This window comes from Wolffia australiana, chromosome 10 (assembly GCF_029677425.1).
Source record: "Wolffia australiana isolate 7733 chromosome 10, ASM2967742v1".
NCBI lineage: Eukaryota > Viridiplantae > Streptophyta > Magnoliopsida > Alismatales > Araceae > Wolffia > Wolffia australiana.
Genome location: NC_135844.1, coordinates 3,992,672 through 4,015,069, shown reverse-complemented (window position 1 = coordinate 4,015,069; position 22,398 = coordinate 3,992,672). Strand labels below are relative to the sequence as shown.

Here is a 22,398-nt window from a genome sequence, read left to right as displayed (position 1 = left end):
GTTTTGTCGAGAACGATGGCATAATCTTGGGGCTCCGGAGACGCCAATGCCTCGAGACGTAGTCGATACCATCGTCATCTGTTCGTCAACGTCATCGTCATCCAGATGATGCAAATTAGATCTACGGATATTTTTGAGATCGGATAGATAATATTATTTGGGGAAATAAATTGGGACACAGGGGAGGTAACTTCACCGGCGGAGGATCTTAAGCACGTGGCGTATTTAAAGCCCCAGTCGAAAAACTCTCTGAGCTGGCTGGTTGCTGCTACTTGCAGCGAGATCGGCGGTTGTTGCTCTACAGCGCGCGAAGAAGAAGAAATCTGCGCAAGAACAAGAGGAAGAATCGTCAGAAGACGGCGTCGATCCCTGCGAAATTGCGAAGAGAGTGTTTGTTTGTGTTTGTGTGCAGCGCAGATTGATCTTTACATGCTGGAATGTTGGCGAGGAGACGGAGGACGGACGCTGTTTGTGATCTGCAATTCTGTCTTTTCAGATTTCTGAGTGAGCGGATCTCTTTTCTCTCTTTTTCTTTCGATTAATGCTTTTTCTTAAGAGATTTCTCCGGATAGGTGTTTTCTTTTTGGTTTGGCTGTGTTTGTTGTGTTTTTACCGGCGTTTGGTGATATTTAGACGCTTGAAGTTTTCTATCTTGTTCCTCTAGTTTGCTCCTGGGGATGATAGTATACATTAGCTGAATTTCGGTCGAGAAAATGGATTTCGGGAAAGACATTCCTGTACAAGACTGACTGACAGATATTTTTTTTCGTGGTTTGGTGATATTAGACGCTTGAAGTAGGATATTTATTGGTGCCTCTTTTCCAGCTTGTTCCTCTGGTTTGATCCTGGGAAGGATAACATCCGTTAGCTGGATTTTGGTCGAGAAAATGGATTTAGTGAAATGAATTCATTTACGAGACTGAATGATGAATCTCGTGGTTATTTATCCGGACTAGTTCCATGGAATCCTCTGCATCTGTAGAAGTTATTAAATCATCCCTGATTGAACGTGAATATAATTTTGTGATTTTTCCATGATATGGTCACAAAGAAAAGGATTGCGCATTTTAGGCAAGCATTACTTTTCATTTACTGCATTTTTGCAGTCAACCAAAGTTAATAATTTTTTTATTATTGTACCTGAGAAGACTTCGCCGATTCATTTCTAGATTCAGTTGATAAGCCATCTGGTTATGTGTGCTGTTTTCTAGCGGTGTTAAGTGATAATCAGACACTTGAAGTAGGATATCTATTGATGCCTTTTTCCTAGCTTGTTTCTCTGGTTTTCTCTTGGGGATGTCAATATCTATTGGGTGGATTTTGGCTGAGTAAATGGATTTAGTGGAAGCAATTCCAGTAAAAGACAGACTGATAAATCTTTTATTAATAGTTTCGTTATGTTTTCCTTTTTTTAATGGCGTTTGGTAATAATTAGACACTCGAATTGGGATCCTCATTGATGCCTCATTCCATCTTGTTCCTCATGTTTTCCTCTGGGGAGATGAGAATATCCTTGAATTGTTTTTTGGACGAGGAAATGGGATCACGATGTGGATTTCAGGATCTTCTGTTTTTATCATTTGTTGCCTTCATGAAGGAATTAGCGTAAAGATCTCTTCAGATATTGCAGAAAACGGGTGGGCTGGAGTTACAGTTAGTATTGGACGAGTCGTTCTCCTTCTATGTTGTTCCAGTTGATTCTTAACAGTTCTTCATTCTCTTTCGATCAATCTTCATGTAGCTGTGTGATTATTCACTCTTACCTCAATCATGTCATTTGACGCCTGGGATGCATTTTTTCATTAATTAGCGTCTGGATGTCCATTATTTAACCGTTATCCCTTTGTTTGAAGACCAAAAATTTATAGATCAACGTACGGAACTTCTCCGTGTTGAATGAAACTGGGATATCTATTTTAACTGATTTATTTCAACTTTCTGATTTTTTTCCAGGTTGAATGAAGCTGTGTTATCTGCGTGAATCTCCAAAATGACTATCGCAAACCATGCGGGTGAGGTTGCCAAAGAAAACGGGATTGAAAGAGAGGATCTTTCAGGAGATTCAGAAAAGGAGGCTTCTCAAATCAAAGATGTGGACACAGACAACGAACCTTCAAAAGATACACAGACATTGGAAGAAAATAAATTCAGACGAGCATCAAGAGTTCCTCAGAAGATAACCAAGAAACAAGGCACAGAGATCATTCGGCCATCAAGAGTCGGTGCCAGAGATCGGCGTGAATCAAATAAATTACAGTTCAAAACAATGAATAGCAATCAAAACAGATCTCAGAAACCCAACAAAATTTCTTTGGTTACCAACGACATGCCGGAGAATAAATCAGCGATGGTAAAAATTCCAGACACACCATCTGAATCATCTGAAGGGTCTGTTGAAAAGACAGGGGAAGAGAAGAATTCAGTTGAAGAGATCAAGGAAGGTGAGGTCAATGATGAAGAGACGGGTGGAGCTGATGAAAATGTTTTTGATGTCGATGATCGAGACCAACAAAAAAAGATTGATGAAATGGAGATGAGAATTACGAAGCTTGAACAGGAGCTGAGAGAAGTTGCAGCCCTTGAGATTTCCCTTTATTCTGTTGTACCCGAGCATGGAAGTTCTTCACACAAACTCCATACTCCCGCTCGTCGTCTTTCGAGGATGTACATCCACGCCTGCAAACATTGGACTCAAGATAGAAAGGCAACAGTCGCTAAAAATGCTGTTTCAGGCCTTGTTCTGATTGCAAAGTCATCTGGAAATGATGTTCCGAGGTGATTAAAAAGTATGATTTTCCTAGGTGATGCATTTTTATACTAATAAAACTCTCCTTTTTTATGTTTGAAGGTTAACATTCTGGCTATCAAACACTGTCGTTCTCAGAGACATTATTTCCCAAGCTTTTGGTGTCTCAAAAATGGAGAACAAATTTTCTCCTGGGAAATTGAGTTCGAATGGCAATACTGGAAAACAGACAAGAAATTTGGGCATTATGCCATTCATGGATGATTGGCAGGATACTCGCACATTCATCACTGCGCTTGAAAAGATTGAATCTTGGATGTTCTCTCGGATCGTTGAGTCGATCTGGTGGCAGGTGACCATTTACTCAAATATATATCTCCGATTTTTTGTTATTTAATTTTTATCAACTATGGATGAATGAAAGAGAGAGTGGAGGGAAAGGGAATAAACACTTGAACATCAGTAGAATAGCTCATCTTTTACTTCACTCTATATGCCTTAATAGACAAATGGAGTTATATCTTTTACATAAAACCCCCTTATAACCCTGTAGTCTAACAATTTTAAATGTATTTCTACGTGATTTTCTTTCAGACCTTGGCTCCTTACATGCAGTCCCCTGACGAAGGGCAGGACACTCAGCATGATGGCAACTTTTCTGTCAATGTATGGAAAAATGCATTCCGAGAAGCCTTCAAAAGGCTCTGCCCAGTGAGGGAAGGGAAGCACGAGTGCGGCTGCTTGCCCTTTTTAGCTCGCATGGTAAATTTATATGTATTTCTTATCATCACAACTGATTTCATCGTCAAGAAAAGTATATTTTTTAGGTTTATAGTTCTTTGCATTTACTTCAGGTGATGGAACAGTGCGTGGCGCGCTTAGACGTGGCCATGTTCAACGCCATTCTGCGTGAGTCAGCAAATGAGATTCCAACTGATCCTGTCTCAGATCCCATCCTTGATCATAAGGTGCTGCCAATTCCTGCCGGTGAGTTGAGCTTTGGATCGGGCGCCCAGCTCAAGAACTCGGTGAGCTTCTGTTACAACTCGACGGGCATGAAAAGGATAATTTGGGTTTGTTAGCATAAAAAATCCTAGTATCCTCTGATCTCTGTCTCTCTCTCTCCCCCCCTTTCCCTCTCTCTATCTCTTACCCTTTCTCTCTCCCTCTCTCTCTCCCTCCCTCCCTCTCTTAATCTCTTCTCCTCTCTCTCTCTGCCTCGCTCTCTTTCTCTCTCCGTCTCTCTGTCTCTCTGTCTCTCTCCCTCTCTCTCTCTCTCTTTCCCTCGCTCTCTTTCTCTCTCCCTCCCTCTCGCTCTCTCTCGATCTCTTTCTGTCTCCCTCCCTCGCTCTCTTTCTCTCTCCCTCTCTCTGTCTCTCTCCCTCCCTCTCGCTCTCTCCCTCTCTCTCCCTGACCCTTCCTCTCTCTCTCTCTCTCTCCCTCTCTCTGTCTCTCTCCCTCCCTCTCGCTTTCTCTCCCTCTCTCTCTCTGCCTCTATCTCTCTCCCTCTCTCTCTCTCTCTTCCTCGATCTCTCTCCCTCTCTGTCTCTCTCTCTCTGCCTCTATCCCTCTCCCTCTCTCTCTCTCTCTCTCAATCTCTGTTAGTATCAAGGATCCTAGTAGTTTCTTATGTCATCCTCTCAGTAGCTTAAACCCTAACCCTTAAAACCTTAACAGTAAATCTAAAGCTTGCAGAAGGAAGAAATCAAACAAACATACCAGAGGTTTCTTTAGTAGAGTATAATGTGCTTTGGGTTGTTGCTACAGATTGGGAATTGGTCGAGGTGTCTGGCCGATCTTTTCGGAATGAATTACGGGGAGACAGAAGACGAGGACGATGATCCTAGAAGGGGCGATGTGGGCATGTCCAAGGCCTTCCCTCTCCTCAGTTCCTTGAGCGATCTTCTCATGCTTCCCAAGGACATGCTCCTCAGCAAATCCATCAGAAAAGAGGTGTTTAAGTTTAAGGGCTTTTCTTTCTCTTACTTTGAGTCAGCTTCTTTTTAATCTGGGAGATCATCAGGCTTAGAATAATGGAGCATACTTGTAATAATTGAGTCGATCACCGTTCACGGGTGATCTTCCCCTTTTTTCTTCAACAAAAATTAAAATTATGCAGTTTTTCTGAAAATTATTTGTTTTGATTTTTTTGGAAATGCAAGGTTTGCCCAGAGATAGGGTTACCGCTGATCACTCGAATTCTCTGCAACTTTGCTCCTGATGAGTTCTGCCCAGATCCAGTGCCAGGGATCATCCTGGAGGAACTGAGCGCTGAGGTGAGTTTTGACAGATTTTCTTTCTGTTTTTTTTTCTTGCAATTTTACATGGCCTTCGTAGATGCATCACGTCATCTTATTAGTTTATTTTTTGATATTCATGGTTTTTTAATGGGTCTAATTGAGCGGAATGGAAAGGGAAAGTAAGGACGGTTTTTGAGAGAGAGATAAAACGATACAGAGAGAGATGGAGAAGAGTAAACACTGGGAAAATTTATTGAACTAGTTTGAGAGAAGTTAAATTACCCATCTTTGGACGAAAAAATAAATAGAGAGAGGGAGTCAGAGAGATGAGTTAAGGTACTGGGAATACATCTTGAGTTATTTCCATAAAGTCATTAAGTTACCTCGCTTGGATGATGAAAAAAAGCTAAATAGGAAAAGGAGAGAGAGGGAGAGGGATAGAGAAAGTTCAATTACCTGTGTTTACGCATCTCGAGTTGCTTTTACTGAGACGTTCAATTACCTGTAGAAGAAGAAGAAAATAGAAAGAGAGAGAGATGAAGATGGATGAGATAGATATATGATGCATGTGAAGAGAGGTACTGATTTGTTGGAGGATTAGTCAAGTAAAGGAAGGTGATTTACAAGAGAGATACATGGATATATAGATGTAGAGCGAGAAGGAGAGAAGTGGTTTAGGGTGTAGGGTTTATGATGCATGTGAAGAGAGGCACTGATTTGTTGGAGGATTAGTCTAGTAAAGGAAGGTGATTTACAAGAGAGATACATAGATATATAGATGTGGAGCGTGAAGGAGAGAAGTGGTTTAGGGTTTAGGGTTTAGGGTTTATGATGCATGTGAAGAGAGATACTGATTTGTTGGAGGATTAGTCAAGGAAGGTGATTTACAAGAGATATACATAGATATATAGATGTGGAGCGAGAAGGGGAGAAGTGAATTCTCTCACAATTGAATAGCTTCTTTTTAACCTTAAGAAATGACTGGCCATTGCCCAGATGGTGCTGGAAAGACGGTCCCTCGACAAGGCGTTGATCAACAACGTTCCCTGTGCGGCGGATCCCGTGTCGTACGCTCCTCCGGCCACTGCTGACGTGGCGGGGAAGGCGGCCAACTGCGGCGGCGAAGGGGCGGCGGCGCTCGGGAGGAGCCCATCCGTCATACAGCGACGAGGCTACACGAGCGACGACGACTTGGAGGATCTCGACTCGCCCCTCACCTCCGTCGTTGACCGGAGACAAGTCAACGCCGGAAAAGAAAATGGAAATGGAAGAGGAATTGGGGCCCACAAGGAAAGCGCCAAGGCGAGTATGAGGTTCAAACTTCTTCTGGAGGTATGGTCTGAATGATATATTTATTTTCTTATATATTTATTTGATCTTATACGTCGTCATTGTTTGGGCTGATTGTAATTCGGCCTCCATTACATCTTCCTGCTGGAGAGAGAAAGAGAGAAGTGAAGTGAAGAGAGAGAGATAAAGAGAGAGAGATGAGTATGACACATGGGCTAGCTCTATATTTTCTGCTGCTTTCGATGCGTTTAATGGGTTCGTATCAGCATTATTTCTAGTATGTATATGGCCCCTTTCTTTCATTCAATCTCTACGTCTATATTTATTTGTCCTTTCTTGCTCTATATCCATCTCCATATCTCTCTATGTCGACCTCTCTATCTCCATCTCTGTCTCTATCTCTATCTCTCTCCGTTCTCTCTCTCTATCGTCTCCTTGCACTATATCTCTCTATCTATCTCCATCTCTATCTCTATTTGTCATATCTACCTCTAGTCGTAGAGGAACAATATGGCACTATCTATATTTTCTTATTCATCAACACCAGTTATTTGAATCAGGGCTCGAAGAGAGGGGTAAGGAATATAGTTATTAAAATTGATAACTACAATTGGCCTTCACAAAATAAAGCCTCCTTATTTTTAACTTTAATAGAGTCTAGGCAAATCTGAGAAACAGTGGTTGGCTTTGTCCAAAACAGTTTCCTCTTTTTTTTTTAAATAAGGAATCTAGGCAATTCCTTATTTTTAACTTCAACCTTCTGTGATGTTAATATTATTAATGAATGGCTGCAGAATAATTTATTTTACCTTGGTTCTCATCTGGAGACTTTCCTATCCAAAGCAAACCAAAACTAATAAATATGACCTACAATTGGTCTTATACTTTTTTGTAATCTATTAAGCCTCGTATTTTTTAATTATTAGAAATCTTGTATCAAATGGCATAGCTGATGTAAGCTCGCATTGTACAATGCTATTTCCTGAGGTGCACAGGTTGATTCACTTTTAAAGGGTATCAGGCTTGTTTATCAGATTATACACAGTTTCGCATCGAAATTAAGTCAATGAATATTACCAACTAATTAACCAATTGAAGACTGGGGAAGCATAGTTCTGAACTAATTATCGATCCTTTGGCCACGTCTCTACTTTAAAACACTAATGTTTCTTTTGTCCAGATATTACTTTTTTTAATAACCGAGTGATATATTAGCTGTCATAAACAAACTATTTTCATACCTCCTTTGCATAAAAAATATGCTAATTATGATACAAATCCTTTTTTAGTTCATAAGCTGTTTCTATTAAGCTTCCAAACGACTAGCAGAAAATTCATACAATATGAACATGAATAAATGTGTACACTAACTTTTATATTAGGCAGACCAAACTCATAGGTGCAGTATGTGTGATGATGCAGTACGTGTGATGATGTAACATCACTCCATTTGACAGTTCAAAGGGATGATATTAGCTCTGGTAAACATCTTATATGAAGGTATTTGTATGATCTACATATTCTCATCCCCCCATATGATTTTTATTGCGTGCTTTTCTCAGGTATTCCTCAAGATCAACCTGGGAATGAGGAAAATCCCAATCTAGTATTTTTCCTATATTGGAAGGACAAAGTTCCCTAACTTCATTTTCATGTAAAATTAAATAAAATACATTAAGGTGAAAAATGTGTCCCTGGTAGTAAACTTGAAAGGATTGCTGTCATTTTGAATCAAGGGGACATTGTTAAATTATGATGATTTCGAATGGACTTTTGTAAGATGGTAAAATATATAATGTCTACTCATGTGAATAGATAAAAATTATGTTTTAAAATTATAGCTTTATTGTATGTTAATTCATCTCATAGGATAACTGAGATAAAATCTACATGTACTCCTCAGTATCATAAAAATGGAAAAAAAAAATGGTAAAAGGATTTTGTTTAGGATGATCTAGGGTAACCTAAGTGTTGTGTGTGTGTTCTTACATTCAGATTCCTACTATATAAATGAATGTTACCAGACCTATCATCTAAATTGATTGAAAAGTAATATATCAGAAAACAATTATGTAAATCTATGCCTCTTAGAGTGTCATTAACTTTCAAGATGAAGTAATAGGGATGGATTTTGAAAAAAAAGATAGAAATATAAATAACGTTGGACTATTTAGGTTGGGATAGAGATCTAGAATTATTTTATTATTTTGATTTATGTGACTACTTTTTAGTAGAGATTTAGGCTTAAATAAAATATTTGAGATAAGGTGAAAAATTAGGGGATTTTGAGGAACATATGTTGGAGGCATTGTCAGAAGGAAATGATATGGTTCATAGATGTGGAGGTCAAATTATCAGATGCAGGATATTTTAATGTCAAACTTCCTGAGTCAATTTTGCGATTTCTGAAGTGTTTTAGACTCCCTCATTATGAATGGGATAGGCTTTGGTAACACGGTTAGTAGTTCCCTAAAAAACAAATAAATGTACACATAATTCGATTGGATTCTAAGGTATGAGATATCTACCTTTGTCCTTCGAATTTCTAAAAGTACCTAATTCAGTAGCCCTCTTAGATTTTTACTCATTCTTTCAAACGACCAAAAATATCATAGACCGTTTCCATTTGTTTTGTTCTCCTAATCTAAACTTTTAAAAATTAAATAATCGAAGGGAAAATTAGAAATTCCCACTTTAATTCAACCCCCTTCTTAGGCTGTTGGTATAACTGATCTGCTAAGAATGCATGCCCCTCTTGTTCAAATCTACACACGGTTCAATTAGATTATAATGTATTATAATTCAGGCCCTCTTAGGTTTTTACTCACACCAGAGATATCATAGACCTTTTCTTTTTGTTCTTTTCACCTAATCGAGTTTCTAAAAACTCCATTAAGGAAATATTACATATAACCATTAGAATTTAGTGTTAATTATATTCCTTTCTGAGGCTGTTGATACCTAACGGTTTTCTAAAAAATTATGCCCCTCTTCTCCAAATATGGCTATTATCCCTTCGCTCAAGGAGCTAGTTTTCTCATCAATGTGTATAAATGATGAAAAGACATTTCTCAGGGGATCTGCTTGCTGCAAAAGGTCATTTTTGGCTAGATAATGACCTTATAATGGTCACCATAGTTGGTGATCCCCTTTGCATACTAGCTTAAATTTTTCCACTTTTATTCATTTTCATAATCTATGTATAATACTTTAACCCAACTAAATGCTTAAGAATGCCAAACAGAACAAGAATATTCAAGTTTATGTAAAAGCTTTTATCATATTTCGTTGCAACTTTACCTCAACGACTAATTTATCGAATATATAATGAAGTTGCAGAATGGTACCTTTAAGATGTGCACCAAAATGTCATGCTTATGATGTAATTTATAACTATCTTGAATTAACTCTAATAGTAACTTCAGTTTGCAGGTTATTAAGACACTGTTCAATGAGGTATAATCTGGGCCATAACAAGCATTATCATTGTCTGCCCATAACGTCGATATTAATACCGAACAAACGTTTGGAATTAGAAGGGCGTGACATCTTTTAATTTTCCAAAGTATTCTGCAAGCAATAGACAATTTAGACCATACAGGCATTGAGAGATCTTAGGTATAATGGGTGTCATGAATGAAAAGACAGAAATGCAATGTAAGTCCTTGAATCACTAACCACTAGGCAAATTTCTTTCTAAAATATTTATGCTTTCCCCTCAAAACCGCCTTCCCTTAGATCCACATCATCACCTCAAAAAATTACCTAAAATAGATCATGTTCACACACCAAGACCAAAAAACCTAATAATCTCATGAAGAAGCTTATTTCTTTCCAGCAATAGCAGACTCCCCTCCAAAACGGGAACCCTGAAATTTCCACTTTTTTAGCTGCATAATACCCTAAAAAGCTTAATTCTTCATGCTGAAGCTGCATCTGGCTTGTTTCTGACATAGGTGAGGCTCCTGCCTGTGGGAGTCAAAAGGGTCTTGCTTGGATTGGCAGCCGGAGAAGAAGACGACGGAGAAGGCGAATCACGCTTCCATTGCAAGCTCCGAGCTCCCGGCTTGATAGCGAGCCGGCCTCGGTATGGCCCGGCCACGGCGCCTCTAGAAAATGAATATCGTCCCCCTCGGCCCGGATATGATTGCTGAGCCCAAACGCTTCCCTGGGACCAAGGGCTCAAGGCTGCCGCCTCTTGATGAGCAGATGAGCTCCTCATTACCACCTGTAAACAAAAAAACGTTTGTTTTCTGTAAAGTTCAATTTGAATGACCACCTGCACACCTTTTATAACTGACAAATTTATTAATCCCATTCAAAAATTTAATCCCCCTGAATTTTGTAATCCCATCAAAATTTCAATCCGAATGAAAATAACAATCCCACCGTAATTTCAATTCTATTTGAAAATTTTAATCCCAGCGAAATTCGCAATCCCCTAAAAAGTTTAATCCGAATGAAAATAACAATCCCACTGTAATTTCAATTCTATTTGAAAATTTTAATCCCAGCGAAATTCGCAATCCCCTAAAAATTTCAATCCGAATGAAAATAACAATCCCACCGTAATTTCATTATATTCGAAAATTTTAATCCCAGCGAAATTCGTCATCCCATAAAAATTTCAATCCGAATGAAAATAACCATCCTACTGTAATTTCAATTCAATGTGAAATTTCAATCCCAGCGAAAATCGTAATCCCATCAAAATTGCAATCCCAATGAAAGTTCCAATTCCATACAGAATTCAATGCAAATGAAAAAAGTAATCCCATCGTAATTTAACTACAACATCAGAATCGTGAATCAGCATGTTAAATAAATTAGTCAGTGGGTATGGACGAGGACCCACACAATTCAGTGGGCCACTTATCAAGAGAGTGGCCCACTGAGCCAATAAAATAAACCATGTAGGCTACTTGTAACATGTGGTTCACTTCGGTGAAATAGACAAAGGAAAGAAATATAAATAAACTAACACCCCCAGTTTGGGTATGGATGTTATGTATGCCCAACTTGGACACCAACTTCTGGAACTTCAGGCCTGGTCGTCCTTTTGTAAATCTATCAGCTGTTTGTTCAGATGATCCCACATGCACTGGGAAAATGATACTATAAAATGACGATCTATCTCCATTAGTATTTTCCTGCCATGTTGGGTTGGGTTGTGGGCAAAATCTATAGCAGACTGGTCATGGTAAAACCAAATACCATCTTGACAGAAAACTTTTAGGTCTTTTCATTCCCTCCCTCCATGGTGACTCACAAATTCCATGGCCCAGGGCATAAATTTCTGCCTCTGCTCTTGAAATGGATACCACCTTCTGTTTCTTACTTCCTCAAGTGAAAAGACTGCCACCACTAAAGGAGCAGCACCCTGATGTATTCGTACCTCCTGTTCCAGCAAATATGTCTGTTCTGTTCACTGGAATGCGCGTATCATGACATTTAGTAACTCCAAATGTCAGAGTACCTGTTAACTGCTTGTATTAAACTGACTTAGAGATCTGACTCCACGGAAAATTGTTAGAAATCACCAAGAACAGTGATGTACAGACTCCAGCACCACAAACTACCAAGAGCGGAGTAGGGTTAGAGCATCTAAATCCTTAGTTAGGTTGGCCAATTTTAATACAAGTTCTTTACCCATTGGTGTGCCAAAGCAGGGTTTACATGTAGGTCACTTATTTACATGTATGTCACAACTCATGAGTCACTTAACTGGAAATGGAACAGGGAAACAAGGAACAGAACAGAGCGCCACTAATAGAACGTGGCTTGCTTACAAGATTGCAAATGAGTAAAAGCTAAGATTATCTAACATTATCTAACACCCGCCCCACTCCTTGCAAGTTGGGTGTAGATATTAGCCACACCCCACTCGGACATCAATTTCTGAACCTAGAGACCTGGGAGGCCTTTGGTGAAGATTTCAGTTGTCTGTTCCTTCGACACCAGAAACACTAGGAGAATGATACCACTTTCTATATTCCCCATGATAAAACCATGGTTGACTGCAACATTCTTGGTATGTTAATGTTGAACTGGATTACAAGAATCGCGTGTGCAGACTGATTGTCACAGTATGGATTTTCTGAGCAAACAACTTCTGAACTTCCACACTCCATGAATCCACTCTGCCGACAAATACCTTTCACAGACAACCATATTCAGCCTCTGCACTCGAAAATGCTACAACCTTCTGCTTCTTACTTCCCCATGTTTAACTGCATCCAATGTCTGGAGGTAGAACTCCAATCAACCATGGAGCTGGCATCAGTAAAGACCTCCACCGACAGTCCTCCATCTCTTGTACACAGAAGTCCCTTACCAACTGTGTTCTTCCAACAGGCCAGGACCTGGTACATCCCTGAACGTGATTCTGAATTGGGTCCTAGTACTTGCACCATACCAGATGTCTGGACGTGTGGGATTCAAGTAGATTAGCTGTCAAATAGGTCTCTGAAAGAACTCCTTGTTAACCAAGGCCGGTGGATTAACTGGTCTGCAACCCAGCATGCTGGTTTCCTAGTACATAGAAGGGTCTCTTTAGCTTTCCGCCTTCTGTATTTTGGGTCCTTTGGAATAGGTTCTTTGGTCAAATGAACTCTAAGCTCCCTGCTTTCAAGAGTAAGTTCCAATGCTGTGCTCCATTCAAACATGCTTTTGTGGAAAAAAAAACATTTTTGTGCCATCGAACGTGACCTCAATATCATGAAAGACAATCAAAGTCCTCCCGATGTCAGTGACCCCGGTCGTCTCAGAGACTTTGTCAGACTTTGCCATTGCTACTGTCGAAACACCCTCTTCCTTTTATCTGAGATATCATATAAAAAGGGACCGACAAACAGGTGGTCGTGGAGAGGAGAGCAGATCCTACTAAGGTTGGGCAAATGGAAGAGACAAATAAAGAAAGAAACCCTTAACGCTGAATCATAATCAGCTGATTACGATTCAGAGTACAGGGGTATGGATGAGGACCACAAAACATTGTTGATGGAATTCTATTTTTCTGAGAGTTGCAATAGATCGCGTGCTAAAAATGCCCCATACGCCTGTTTTAAGTGACCTATTCACGTAGAACAAGTCACTATCCTAGTGGGATCAGCCACGGGAGCCCCATCTACACAAAGTGAAAGAATCTTCTGGGCCACTCATAACATGGCTCATTTACATGAATAAAAAACGGAATGTGTTGGAATGTGTTGGAATGTATTGGAATCTCTGATCTCCTCAAGACAATGTCAGCTCTCACAGATCTGACGGGAAGAAGATCAAGGGCAGCAAGAGAGGAGAAAAATCGCAAGACATGAACATGAAAAAGTCTTGTATTATTGGTTAGGGATAATGCCCTTCTTATAAAATACATAGCAGGTTCGGATCTTAAGATCCGAAGCCAAGTGCATACAAAGGTCATAAAGGAAGTAGATGTAACAGTGGGTATGAAACTAAATAAATGGAGACTAGGGTAAAATGACAAATAAAATGAAAAGATGCTCAGAAATGAGTTTTCGACATCTAACATAAAGAAATATAAATAAACAAACAACTTTGAAATACACCATGATAGTAGCTCACACCAGAGGAGCCAGTAACCCTAAACTAATAGGGCCCCAGGATCATCTAACAATTTAGCAAAGCTGGTTTTCCTCATGGATTTTCTAGAACAAGTAGAAAGAATGTAGGTTATATTTTATGGCAATGTGCGATGATTGCATAGAGTATAGACTAATGGTCAGTGGCTCATTATGAAAAAGAGTGTCTTTTTACTTCGAAATCTAGATAGGCTAATTTCAAATAGAATACAGGAAAAATATGGTGGTAAATTGGATTTTATACTGAGCTGATTAACTTACCAGGACAGATAAATTTTGTGTTTAGGAGAAATAGCATCGAAAATTCAATAACCTGCAAGGAACCTTAATGTAATCTATTATCAAGCCTTGATGACACACTCTATAATTCTGAGAGGGGGATAACCCTGCAGCAGATTGATTGGAGACAAGGTAGGGATCAATCGAGGATGAGCCTGCTGGAGATCCAATGACAGGAAGACAATCAATGGGGGAGGAAATGACTGGGGGCTGAGGAGGGTAAGACCAAAAGGAAACATAGTAGATTTTTTATTTTGAATTAAATATCCATCTGGTACAAGTTGTCTGAAGATTTTGTGTGGGAGAGACATTCACAACAGAAGGGAATTGCCAAGGGTAAAGAAGAGATCGATTGGGGAATGACCAGATGGAGATCTGTGGAGAGAGAGAGTCACAGGGGGAGGAAAATCGCCAAAGATTGAGGGAGAGGCTGATTGGAGACGAGGTTGGGATCGATTGCGGGACAATCCAGCTGAATATCTGGCAAGCAAGGGACAGTTACAAGGGAAGGTGGAGCTTGTGAACCGAATGGGACGATGCTCTGTGCGCACCACATCCAAGTCCCAGATGTGGGACTGGGCAGAAGATAAGATAAGGGAGAGAAAACCATGGTTGGAGGGCCTTGATGCGAGACAAGCGAAGTTCACGAACTCAATTGAATTCCCATACCTTGTCTTGGTAGTTTTATTTCAAGGAACAGTTTAAATTCCCTTTCTAGTTGAGAGCGAATTCTGCCAATGTAACTCCAACTACCATGTGGCAGCAGCAACTTCAGACGAGCGAGCCAAATGGAGTCTCTCGTCCACAGATATCTGCCCCTCCTGAAGATTTGATTCACACAAGCATCACCAGTTCCTTTTCCAAATACACCTTGTCCTCGTAAACATAACTTCCAAGAAATGACAATGATCCCTTTCTTCTCTGCTCCTCCTTTTAAGTATCCCTTTTCCCAACTCACTTTCCTCATGTTGACTCACTTCCTCTTTATTTATACTTATTTCGGCACGAATGGCTTTCACGTGCTGACCTGGTAATGCTCCTTTTTCCTCTTTCTCCGTCAACTGGTATTTTTCACTCTTCCTCTTCACATACATGTTCCGATTGTAACAGGAATCAGGGTGGTTTGAGGAGGAGATACCAATCAGGGACGAGAATGAATTTATCAAGCATAATTTCAAAAAAAATGAATTTATCAAGCAACGAGCAGTCAATGACAGAGGACGATCACATGGGAATGGAATTTCCGAGGGTAGAGGAGGCATTGATCAGGTGATGAGCTAGAGATCGATCTTGGACGAACTGGCAGGAGATCCAATGAAAAAGAAACAATCACAAGGGGGGAGGGGCAATCGCTGAGGGTTGAGGGGGAGACTCATACAAGACGAGGCAGGATCAATCACAGCTTGAGCTGGCTAAAGATCCTGTGACGGAGGGAATCACTGCGGGTAGAGAGAGACTAGGACGGTCGATCCAAGGTGCAAACTCAATTCTTTATTATTCGTTGAACTTCAGAAAGGAAGAAGTAAGTTCTACATCTATTTAAATGAAACTAGCCTTGATGCGAAATGAATAGTATGCCAATGATAGGCTAAAACAATGAAGATGCCCCTAGGGGGCATAGATTGTATTATAACCATTGATTAGAATCCAAGAACTAACAAAATCCATGCTCCAGAGTCAGCATTTGAGTAGGCCAACAGACATCCATTCACCAACTCAAAAATTATCAAAATTGAAATGCTGGTTACGTTTTCAATCAGTGTATCTGATAAATAGGGATTAGGAAACAAAATCAAACAGCTAATGATTGACGAATTGCTAAACCAGTGCTGATTAGTTTGGAGATGTACCGCCCACTTGTTTTTATGAATAACATGTATAAAATTGAATATGTTATACCTTGAGAATTCGAGACATGAACGATGTCCCGTTTGCAGATAAGGCGAGCTCTGCAGATTCGTTCCTCAAGAACTCCACATAGGCAGACCTGTGGATCCATCAATGCAAATTTAGAGAACATAAGATGCTAATTAATAAAACGGAAATATTTTTTTTCTCAACAACTAACCCAGTCGGTTGCCTGGTAGCCGCATCAGTTATGATTATCACTTTCAGCACTTCGCCAAATTTGTTAAAATGTCGTGAGAGCGAGTCTTTTGTCGCCCCAAAGTGGACCTGCCAAAGGATAGAAGTATCGTACCATAATATCCCATTTCAGGGAAAAACCAAAGTTTTGCATAATATCAAAGCGAATAGATTAAGATAAAAAACTGATCTATTTGACAAAGAAATAGATGGTACATGACTGAAGGAGATTGCACATTCAGTGTTTTTGTAGGGTGTTTTAGGCAAATATAGTATCTCCTACCCGCCTATTTAAGGGAGATAGAATAACACGAGTTGAGTCCTTTGAGATTGCCTTCTCCCTGTTCTCGCAAACATTGACGTGGGACGATAACAGACTAGATTATAAAGAAAGCAATCATTGCATTTATAATTTATAATTACATTATAATTTGGCATTTTAATTTCAACGAAACAAGAGCATACATTGCTGACGAAGATTGTTCTGGAATCTGCATCTTCTGAGGGACGAGTTGTCGAATAAGAACCTGTCGCAACAAAAATTAAATCACTTTAAATGCCTTTAAATTATGTATGGTAATACAATTATATGAGTAAGGATATTCAATTGAAAAACAATTCATGTACCGAATTGAATCAACGGTATAAAAATTTATGACGAAGGTGATTATATGACAGACGTGTTGATAAAATTTTTGAAAACCCTGATCAATGGCATACCTGTGGCGGGCATTGGAGGCCTCTGCACACTCTTTTGGCCTTCAGCACTATTTGACTCCTGTACAACGGGGGATTCGATAAAAAGATTATCCCAAAATTTATATTAAAAGATAATTCAAAAAAAAAATTCGCATGTATCCGTATTTGAAGAAGTGTAGCAGAATGTATGAAACAATACATATTCGTTACAATGCAAGATATCATATTTACAAGGGAAAATACATATAAAACCTCGTTTTAGAGTTAGAAGGAATATAGCCTTCATATTTCGGAGACGTGGGAATCAGATTTTAAGGACAGGGTAAACTTTAATCTTCTAAAAAATCAGATTCAGTAGCCGATACAGCTTCAACCTCACCTAAATTATAGTAATAAAGTTACAAACTTATCGACTTTAACACGGTTGATCTAAAAAAATTATACTCAAAATTATAATAAAATATGAATAGCTTTAACAATCTTTGTTCAGAGAGAGCTCTGTTCCCTCCAAGTTCAAATCTTCAGAAAAATCAAACTCAGTTGCTAATGAGATTTGGAACTAGTGCCAGTCACAGGAATGAAGTTTGAACTTACGTCTAGATTTTAAAATGATTTTTTTTTTAACAATAGATTTAAAATTGATATTTATCTGAAGAAAGCATAAGCACCACTGTTTAAAAAAAATGATCTCAACATACTTCTATGGTTTTGCTGAAATTGGAACTACCCGCAGGAAGCCTGCCAACCAAATTCTCATGCACCGCTTCTATTTGCTCCCTCTGGGTATCAACAGTCTGCTCCTTCGGCAAACGACGGGAGAGCAGTGTTCTTGCATCCACAAGCACAGAAGTATTTGAAATCTTATTAATCGTACTTAAACCACCAATTCCAAGAGCCTCCTGATCTTTCTTTGATGTATCAACTGTACTCTCTTCTCTCCTTTGCTTCACTAAAAAACCTTTAATAGAAGAATCATCAATACTCTCAAACATTCCATCCTCATTGTCTAAACTAGAGGCAGACTTAGAAATCTCCTTGACCCCCGTCAATTCTTCTTCATGGCCATCCCACCCAAACTCATCACGGCGGTCTGAATCTGATGCCAGTTTATGATTGGAGTATCTGGGAGCAATGTGATCCACAACGCTGCCCAATCTGCTGAATACATTCCTCGCTGGTCGGGGTCTTGATACTTCGGTTGCCGCTTCTGCTGCTGCCCTCACAGCAGTTGCAATGACGACAGATGATAGAGTAGGTCTTTTTTTCGGGTGTAGCTCATCTGTGGTAGAAGTCGGAGAAGTAGAAACAACAGATCTGAGTCGTCTTGAGCCGAGGTCAGATGTCAATACATTTTCACATCTGGGGGATAATTGTTGAGATGTTTTGACTGCATCCCTCATAGCAAACTGGAGCAGACGACTAGGAACTGCTAAAACAGGTTTTGCACTCATATCCTGTAAAAATCAAAGTGAAATAACATTGAACAGATTAATTGACCCAACCTAGATCAGTTAAGAACATATGAGTCAAACTACATGATGACAAGAGCAAAATCAACTACCCACAAAAAGGAACCCAAAATATCGAGAAGGTATCCAGAGAAAACAAGGGACAAAGAATGCATGTTATCTTCTTAAAAAAACAAAACGTTAACGATTCAATTTCCAATTTGGAATAAACGTTTGTATTTGATATAACCGTTCATTATCATGTTCTACCAAATTGCAGTAGATAACCACCAGACTCCATTAGATAGTAAACAAATGAAAAGATAAAAACTACCCACAATAGAAAACCCCAAAATACTGAGACTGTACCCAAGGAGAAAACCAGAGAAGAAGAATATGAGCCATCTCCTTGAAAAACGATAAATTTCTTGATTAATTTCATATTTTAAATATATTTAATATTCGATTCATTATCATGTTATTAAAATGCTGATGGATAAGCACCAGACCCAATCAATTAATGGAGATATGAGAACGCAAAAAAGGAAACCCCAAAGATTTATAAAGCCTCCAATGAGAAACTAAGGAAGAAAAATATGTGTCGTCGCCTTACAAAACATAAAAGAATCTTGATTAATTTCCTAGTTAATAGAAGTTTTCCTAATTAACAACATTCATTATTATGTGAAAAAATGATGCTCAATAACCAATAGACCCACATAGCGAGAGCAGGTATGATTAACATCAGCAAAAGATGATTAAAATTCATTAATATTTTTTTATAATAGAAGCTCTCGGACATGTCCGCAATAGCTAATAATTTAGAAATGCAGAAATAAATATGACATGACCGATTAGGAAAAAGAAAATTTGACCTTTACTTAAATATAATTATTAGTAAAATCCGGATGGGGTAAAAACTTATCATACAGAGAAATTTCCAAGGAATGTGCAAGGAGATCACAGAAGATTGAATAACAAAGTTAGAGAAACCACCGCTTTATCAAGAGAATAAAAATACAAAAAATTACCTTCACTTCATGTAGTTCATCCTGTCTCCTCCGTTTTTCATTCCTTGGCGATCGAGATCTGCGCTTGGGACTGCGGTGACATAGAGTCCTTTCCTTGGAAGCATTCTCGACTGAAGTGCTAAGACTAAATGAGTTCATCTCATCTCGAGCAACTCCTCTCCAGTCTCTTCTCCGCCGATTGCTGGACTCTCGGATAGATCCCTTCTGCCCATTTTCTAAATCTGTCTTGGAGATACCACTTATATTCTCCACCTTTTGATCGGATTTTTTTTCCTCTTCATCCAATCTTGGGGATGGATCATTCTCCCAATCCATTGATTCTTCACTTGGAGGCAGATAAAGGTGCATGTTTGATGATAAATGATCCCAAAGCCTGCAAAAAATGAGATATTCAAAACGAAAAACTTCAAGTTTGATTAAATGAAATGTTTCTTGTCAAAGAAAATTGATCCAAGATGTAGAGAGAGGTACCAGGACACAAACGGGATGCTATCATCTTCGAGGAAGACGCTGAGCTCTTTTTGTGCCTCTTCCTTGCGCCTTCCATTTCGAAGTAAGACTATAACATATTCCTAAAAAAGGGAAGCAAAACAAAGATTCTGCCTTAATTACGAAATTGACTTTCTGTAATGCTCAAGAACTACGAGAAGACAATAAATTAAGAAGAAAAAAATGTAAATGGCATGAAACTGTAAGAGAGCAACGGGCACTTTACGGAAGATGGCAAAAAAGGATAATGAGAATAAAATCAACGAATAACCCATCTAAAATTGTTTCAAAATATTGCATAAATGTACGCAGTCCTTAAAGAGAGTAGACATAATTTCAGAAAAAAAGGAAAGAAACACACACAACCAAGGATATCTTCTTCCGCGAAGAAATCTGAATTGAAGAAGAGAAAAACACAGAAAACAACCATCACCCGCAAGCATGAACCTCATCATTGAGTATTTGAAGAACTAAATGATACCGATCCTTACCGCAAGAGTGTCATCGGTGTAATCGCCAAGAAATTCTTGAAGCTTATTCTTCACAGTATCCCGGAGCCTCGCAAAACCCTCCGCCGGGAAATCGACTTGGAAGGTTCTAGCGTCGTCTCCGTTATCCATTCCTAACACATCGGCGGAAAATCCACCAAGGAAATCAAACGATCATCTGATATCTACCCTTCTCCAACCCACCAACTCCTCATGCAATGCCTACCCACACCGAAAAACCCTAGATTTTATGACCAATAGGGCGCAATCACTAGTTTGATCTTGCCTCCGGCAAAGTTCCCGATTTCAACACGACCCACATCAAAAAATCTTCCACAAAACACGGGCAGACCACCTACTGATCTTCTCTCTGGGAAAGGTGAAGATCGGCGACGGAGGAGAGAAGCAAGGCGTTATTTCCCTACTGGCGCTGGTTTCCCCGCATTACTGTATATATAGTTGTGCAAAGAGAAGATTTTTTCATCATTTATCTTGCAGAGTGTACTTTCTCAAGATTTTTTTGGGTTCTTCTCCTTTGGAAGAAACTATCAGAAAATGTCAATTTTTTTTCATATCAATTTTTTTCATGAATAGTATTAGAGTAAATTTTGGATGATACTGGAAGGTAAGTATTTTAATGCCTATGAGCAAGGATTATTTCCTGACTGGCAATATTTGCTTCACATAAATGTATTTGTACCCATTCAAAGAGAAAAGTTTATCATATATTTTGCAGAAAGTACGTTTTTAAAGATTTTTTATGTTGTCAAAAAAGTGTGAGATTAATATAGCAGAAATAACATTTTTCAAGATTTTTTTATAATTTGGTTTGCAGAGAGGACTTTCTCAATATGTGTTTATGTTCCTATCAAATAAACTACATGAAAATTCTTTCTTTTTTCTTTGTCATTTCTTCTAATGCTGATTGCACAGTTTGTTTTTGGTGATCATTATTGAGACTGTAAATAAAAATATTAGGATACCTATGAGCAAGGCATTTAAATATATGTTATACATATTACTATTTGAAGGATACTCGAGAAGGACATCAAAATATCAAAACAAATATCACTATCTAGCCTAGCTCATATAATGAGCATGGGTGATCCTGGTGCCATGAATGGGAGACACTAAGAATAGATGGTGTGCACTCTTATGGGAAATAATTCATTAATGTGATGTGTATCGAATCCCTAAATGGTATTGTCACTAATGCCAATCAGGTAAATTCATATCACATTTGTGTAACTTATCCTTAGGCCTGAGACACCTAGATACCTTGTGGATGGACAATTATTTTGTGATGACCTACATGTATCTAATCATGAGATTCAAGACTGTCTAAGCTGGGATGTAGCAAGAAGTCCATGAAGGTGATTGTGTGGTCCATGTGGGATAGTCCGTCAAGGGTCTAAGGGGAGATTAAACTCAAAGAATAATATGCATTGAATTCGATGGACGAGGTAGAGGATATTTTGGATAAGAGGTTCTCCAATGACACATTAGTAGTAACCAGAATGGTACATTAATATTAACCATACTCTACGCCATTTAGGAGTCATGTGGATGAATGATTATGTGTATGTGGTAAGAGATGACAGTGAGTGTTTCATGAGAGAGTTGACATACTATTTTATATCTTCTAGACCAAGATTTGTAGCTTAGTAACCCATAAGTTGGTAATTTAACCTGTAGATTGGGTTAAATAAATCATTGATTAACTTATATATTGATATACTTAATTAAAAAGGTTGGTCAATAAAGGATATAGAACCATTAGAGTTATTAACTTTACTAATACATGGACTAGATGAACGCACACACAATATATGTAGATGTTAGTGTATATACTCTGTGAGACTTTTATATGATTCTCCCTAAGACTTTTATGGAACTGTCCCAAAAAGTACACCTAGAGGAATACCTGTTTTTGATACCGATGCGAGTCATTCTTGAGTGCCCCCTTTCGTCTCTTATCTTACTCTTCGTGAGTGTTTCTTCTAGT

General features: G+C 38.8%; 2 protein-coding genes across 3 annotated transcripts; one reads left to right on the top strand and one right to left on the bottom strand.

Annotated features, from left to right (window-relative positions):
• Window positions 1–248: 248 nt before the first annotated feature.
• LOC144708346 (nucleolar protein gar2-like protein) lies at window positions 249–6,369 on the top strand. The gene is made up of 8 exons (XM_078581599.1): window positions 249–504; window positions 1,954–2,775; window positions 2,849–3,098; window positions 3,341–3,508; window positions 3,601–3,774; window positions 4,514–4,699; window positions 4,909–5,022; window positions 5,983–6,369. Exons 2-8 carry the CDS (start codon window positions 1,991–1,993, stop codon window positions 6,331–6,333), a joined length of 2,028 nt encoding a protein of 675 aa, XP_078437725.1. The 5' UTR covers window positions 249–504; window positions 1,954–1,990; the 3' UTR covers window positions 6,334–6,369.
• A 3,655-nt stretch (window positions 6,370–10,024) lies between these two features.
• On the bottom strand, window positions 10,025–20,828 carry LOC144708329 (RNA binding (RRM/RBD/RNP motifs) family protein). 2 transcript variants are annotated; one of them, XM_078581575.1, is made up of 10 exons: window positions 20,397–20,828; window positions 20,269–20,298; window positions 19,888–19,988; window positions 19,417–19,789; window positions 17,636–18,391; window positions 16,959–17,016; window positions 16,704–16,765; window positions 16,222–16,328; window positions 16,053–16,140; window positions 10,025–10,504 (listed from the first exon to the last, which is right to left on the bottom strand). In XM_078581575.1, exons 1-10 carry the CDS (start codon window positions 20,523–20,525, stop codon window positions 10,196–10,198), a joined length of 2,013 nt encoding a protein of 670 aa, XP_078437701.1. In that variant the 5' UTR covers window positions 20,526–20,828; the 3' UTR covers window positions 10,025–10,195. The 2 variants fall into 2 exon arrangements, with proteins under 2 accessions (XP_078437701.1, XP_078437702.1); XM_078581576.1 differs by lacking the exon at window positions 20,269–20,298.
• Window positions 20,829–22,398: the final 1,570 nt, after the last annotated feature.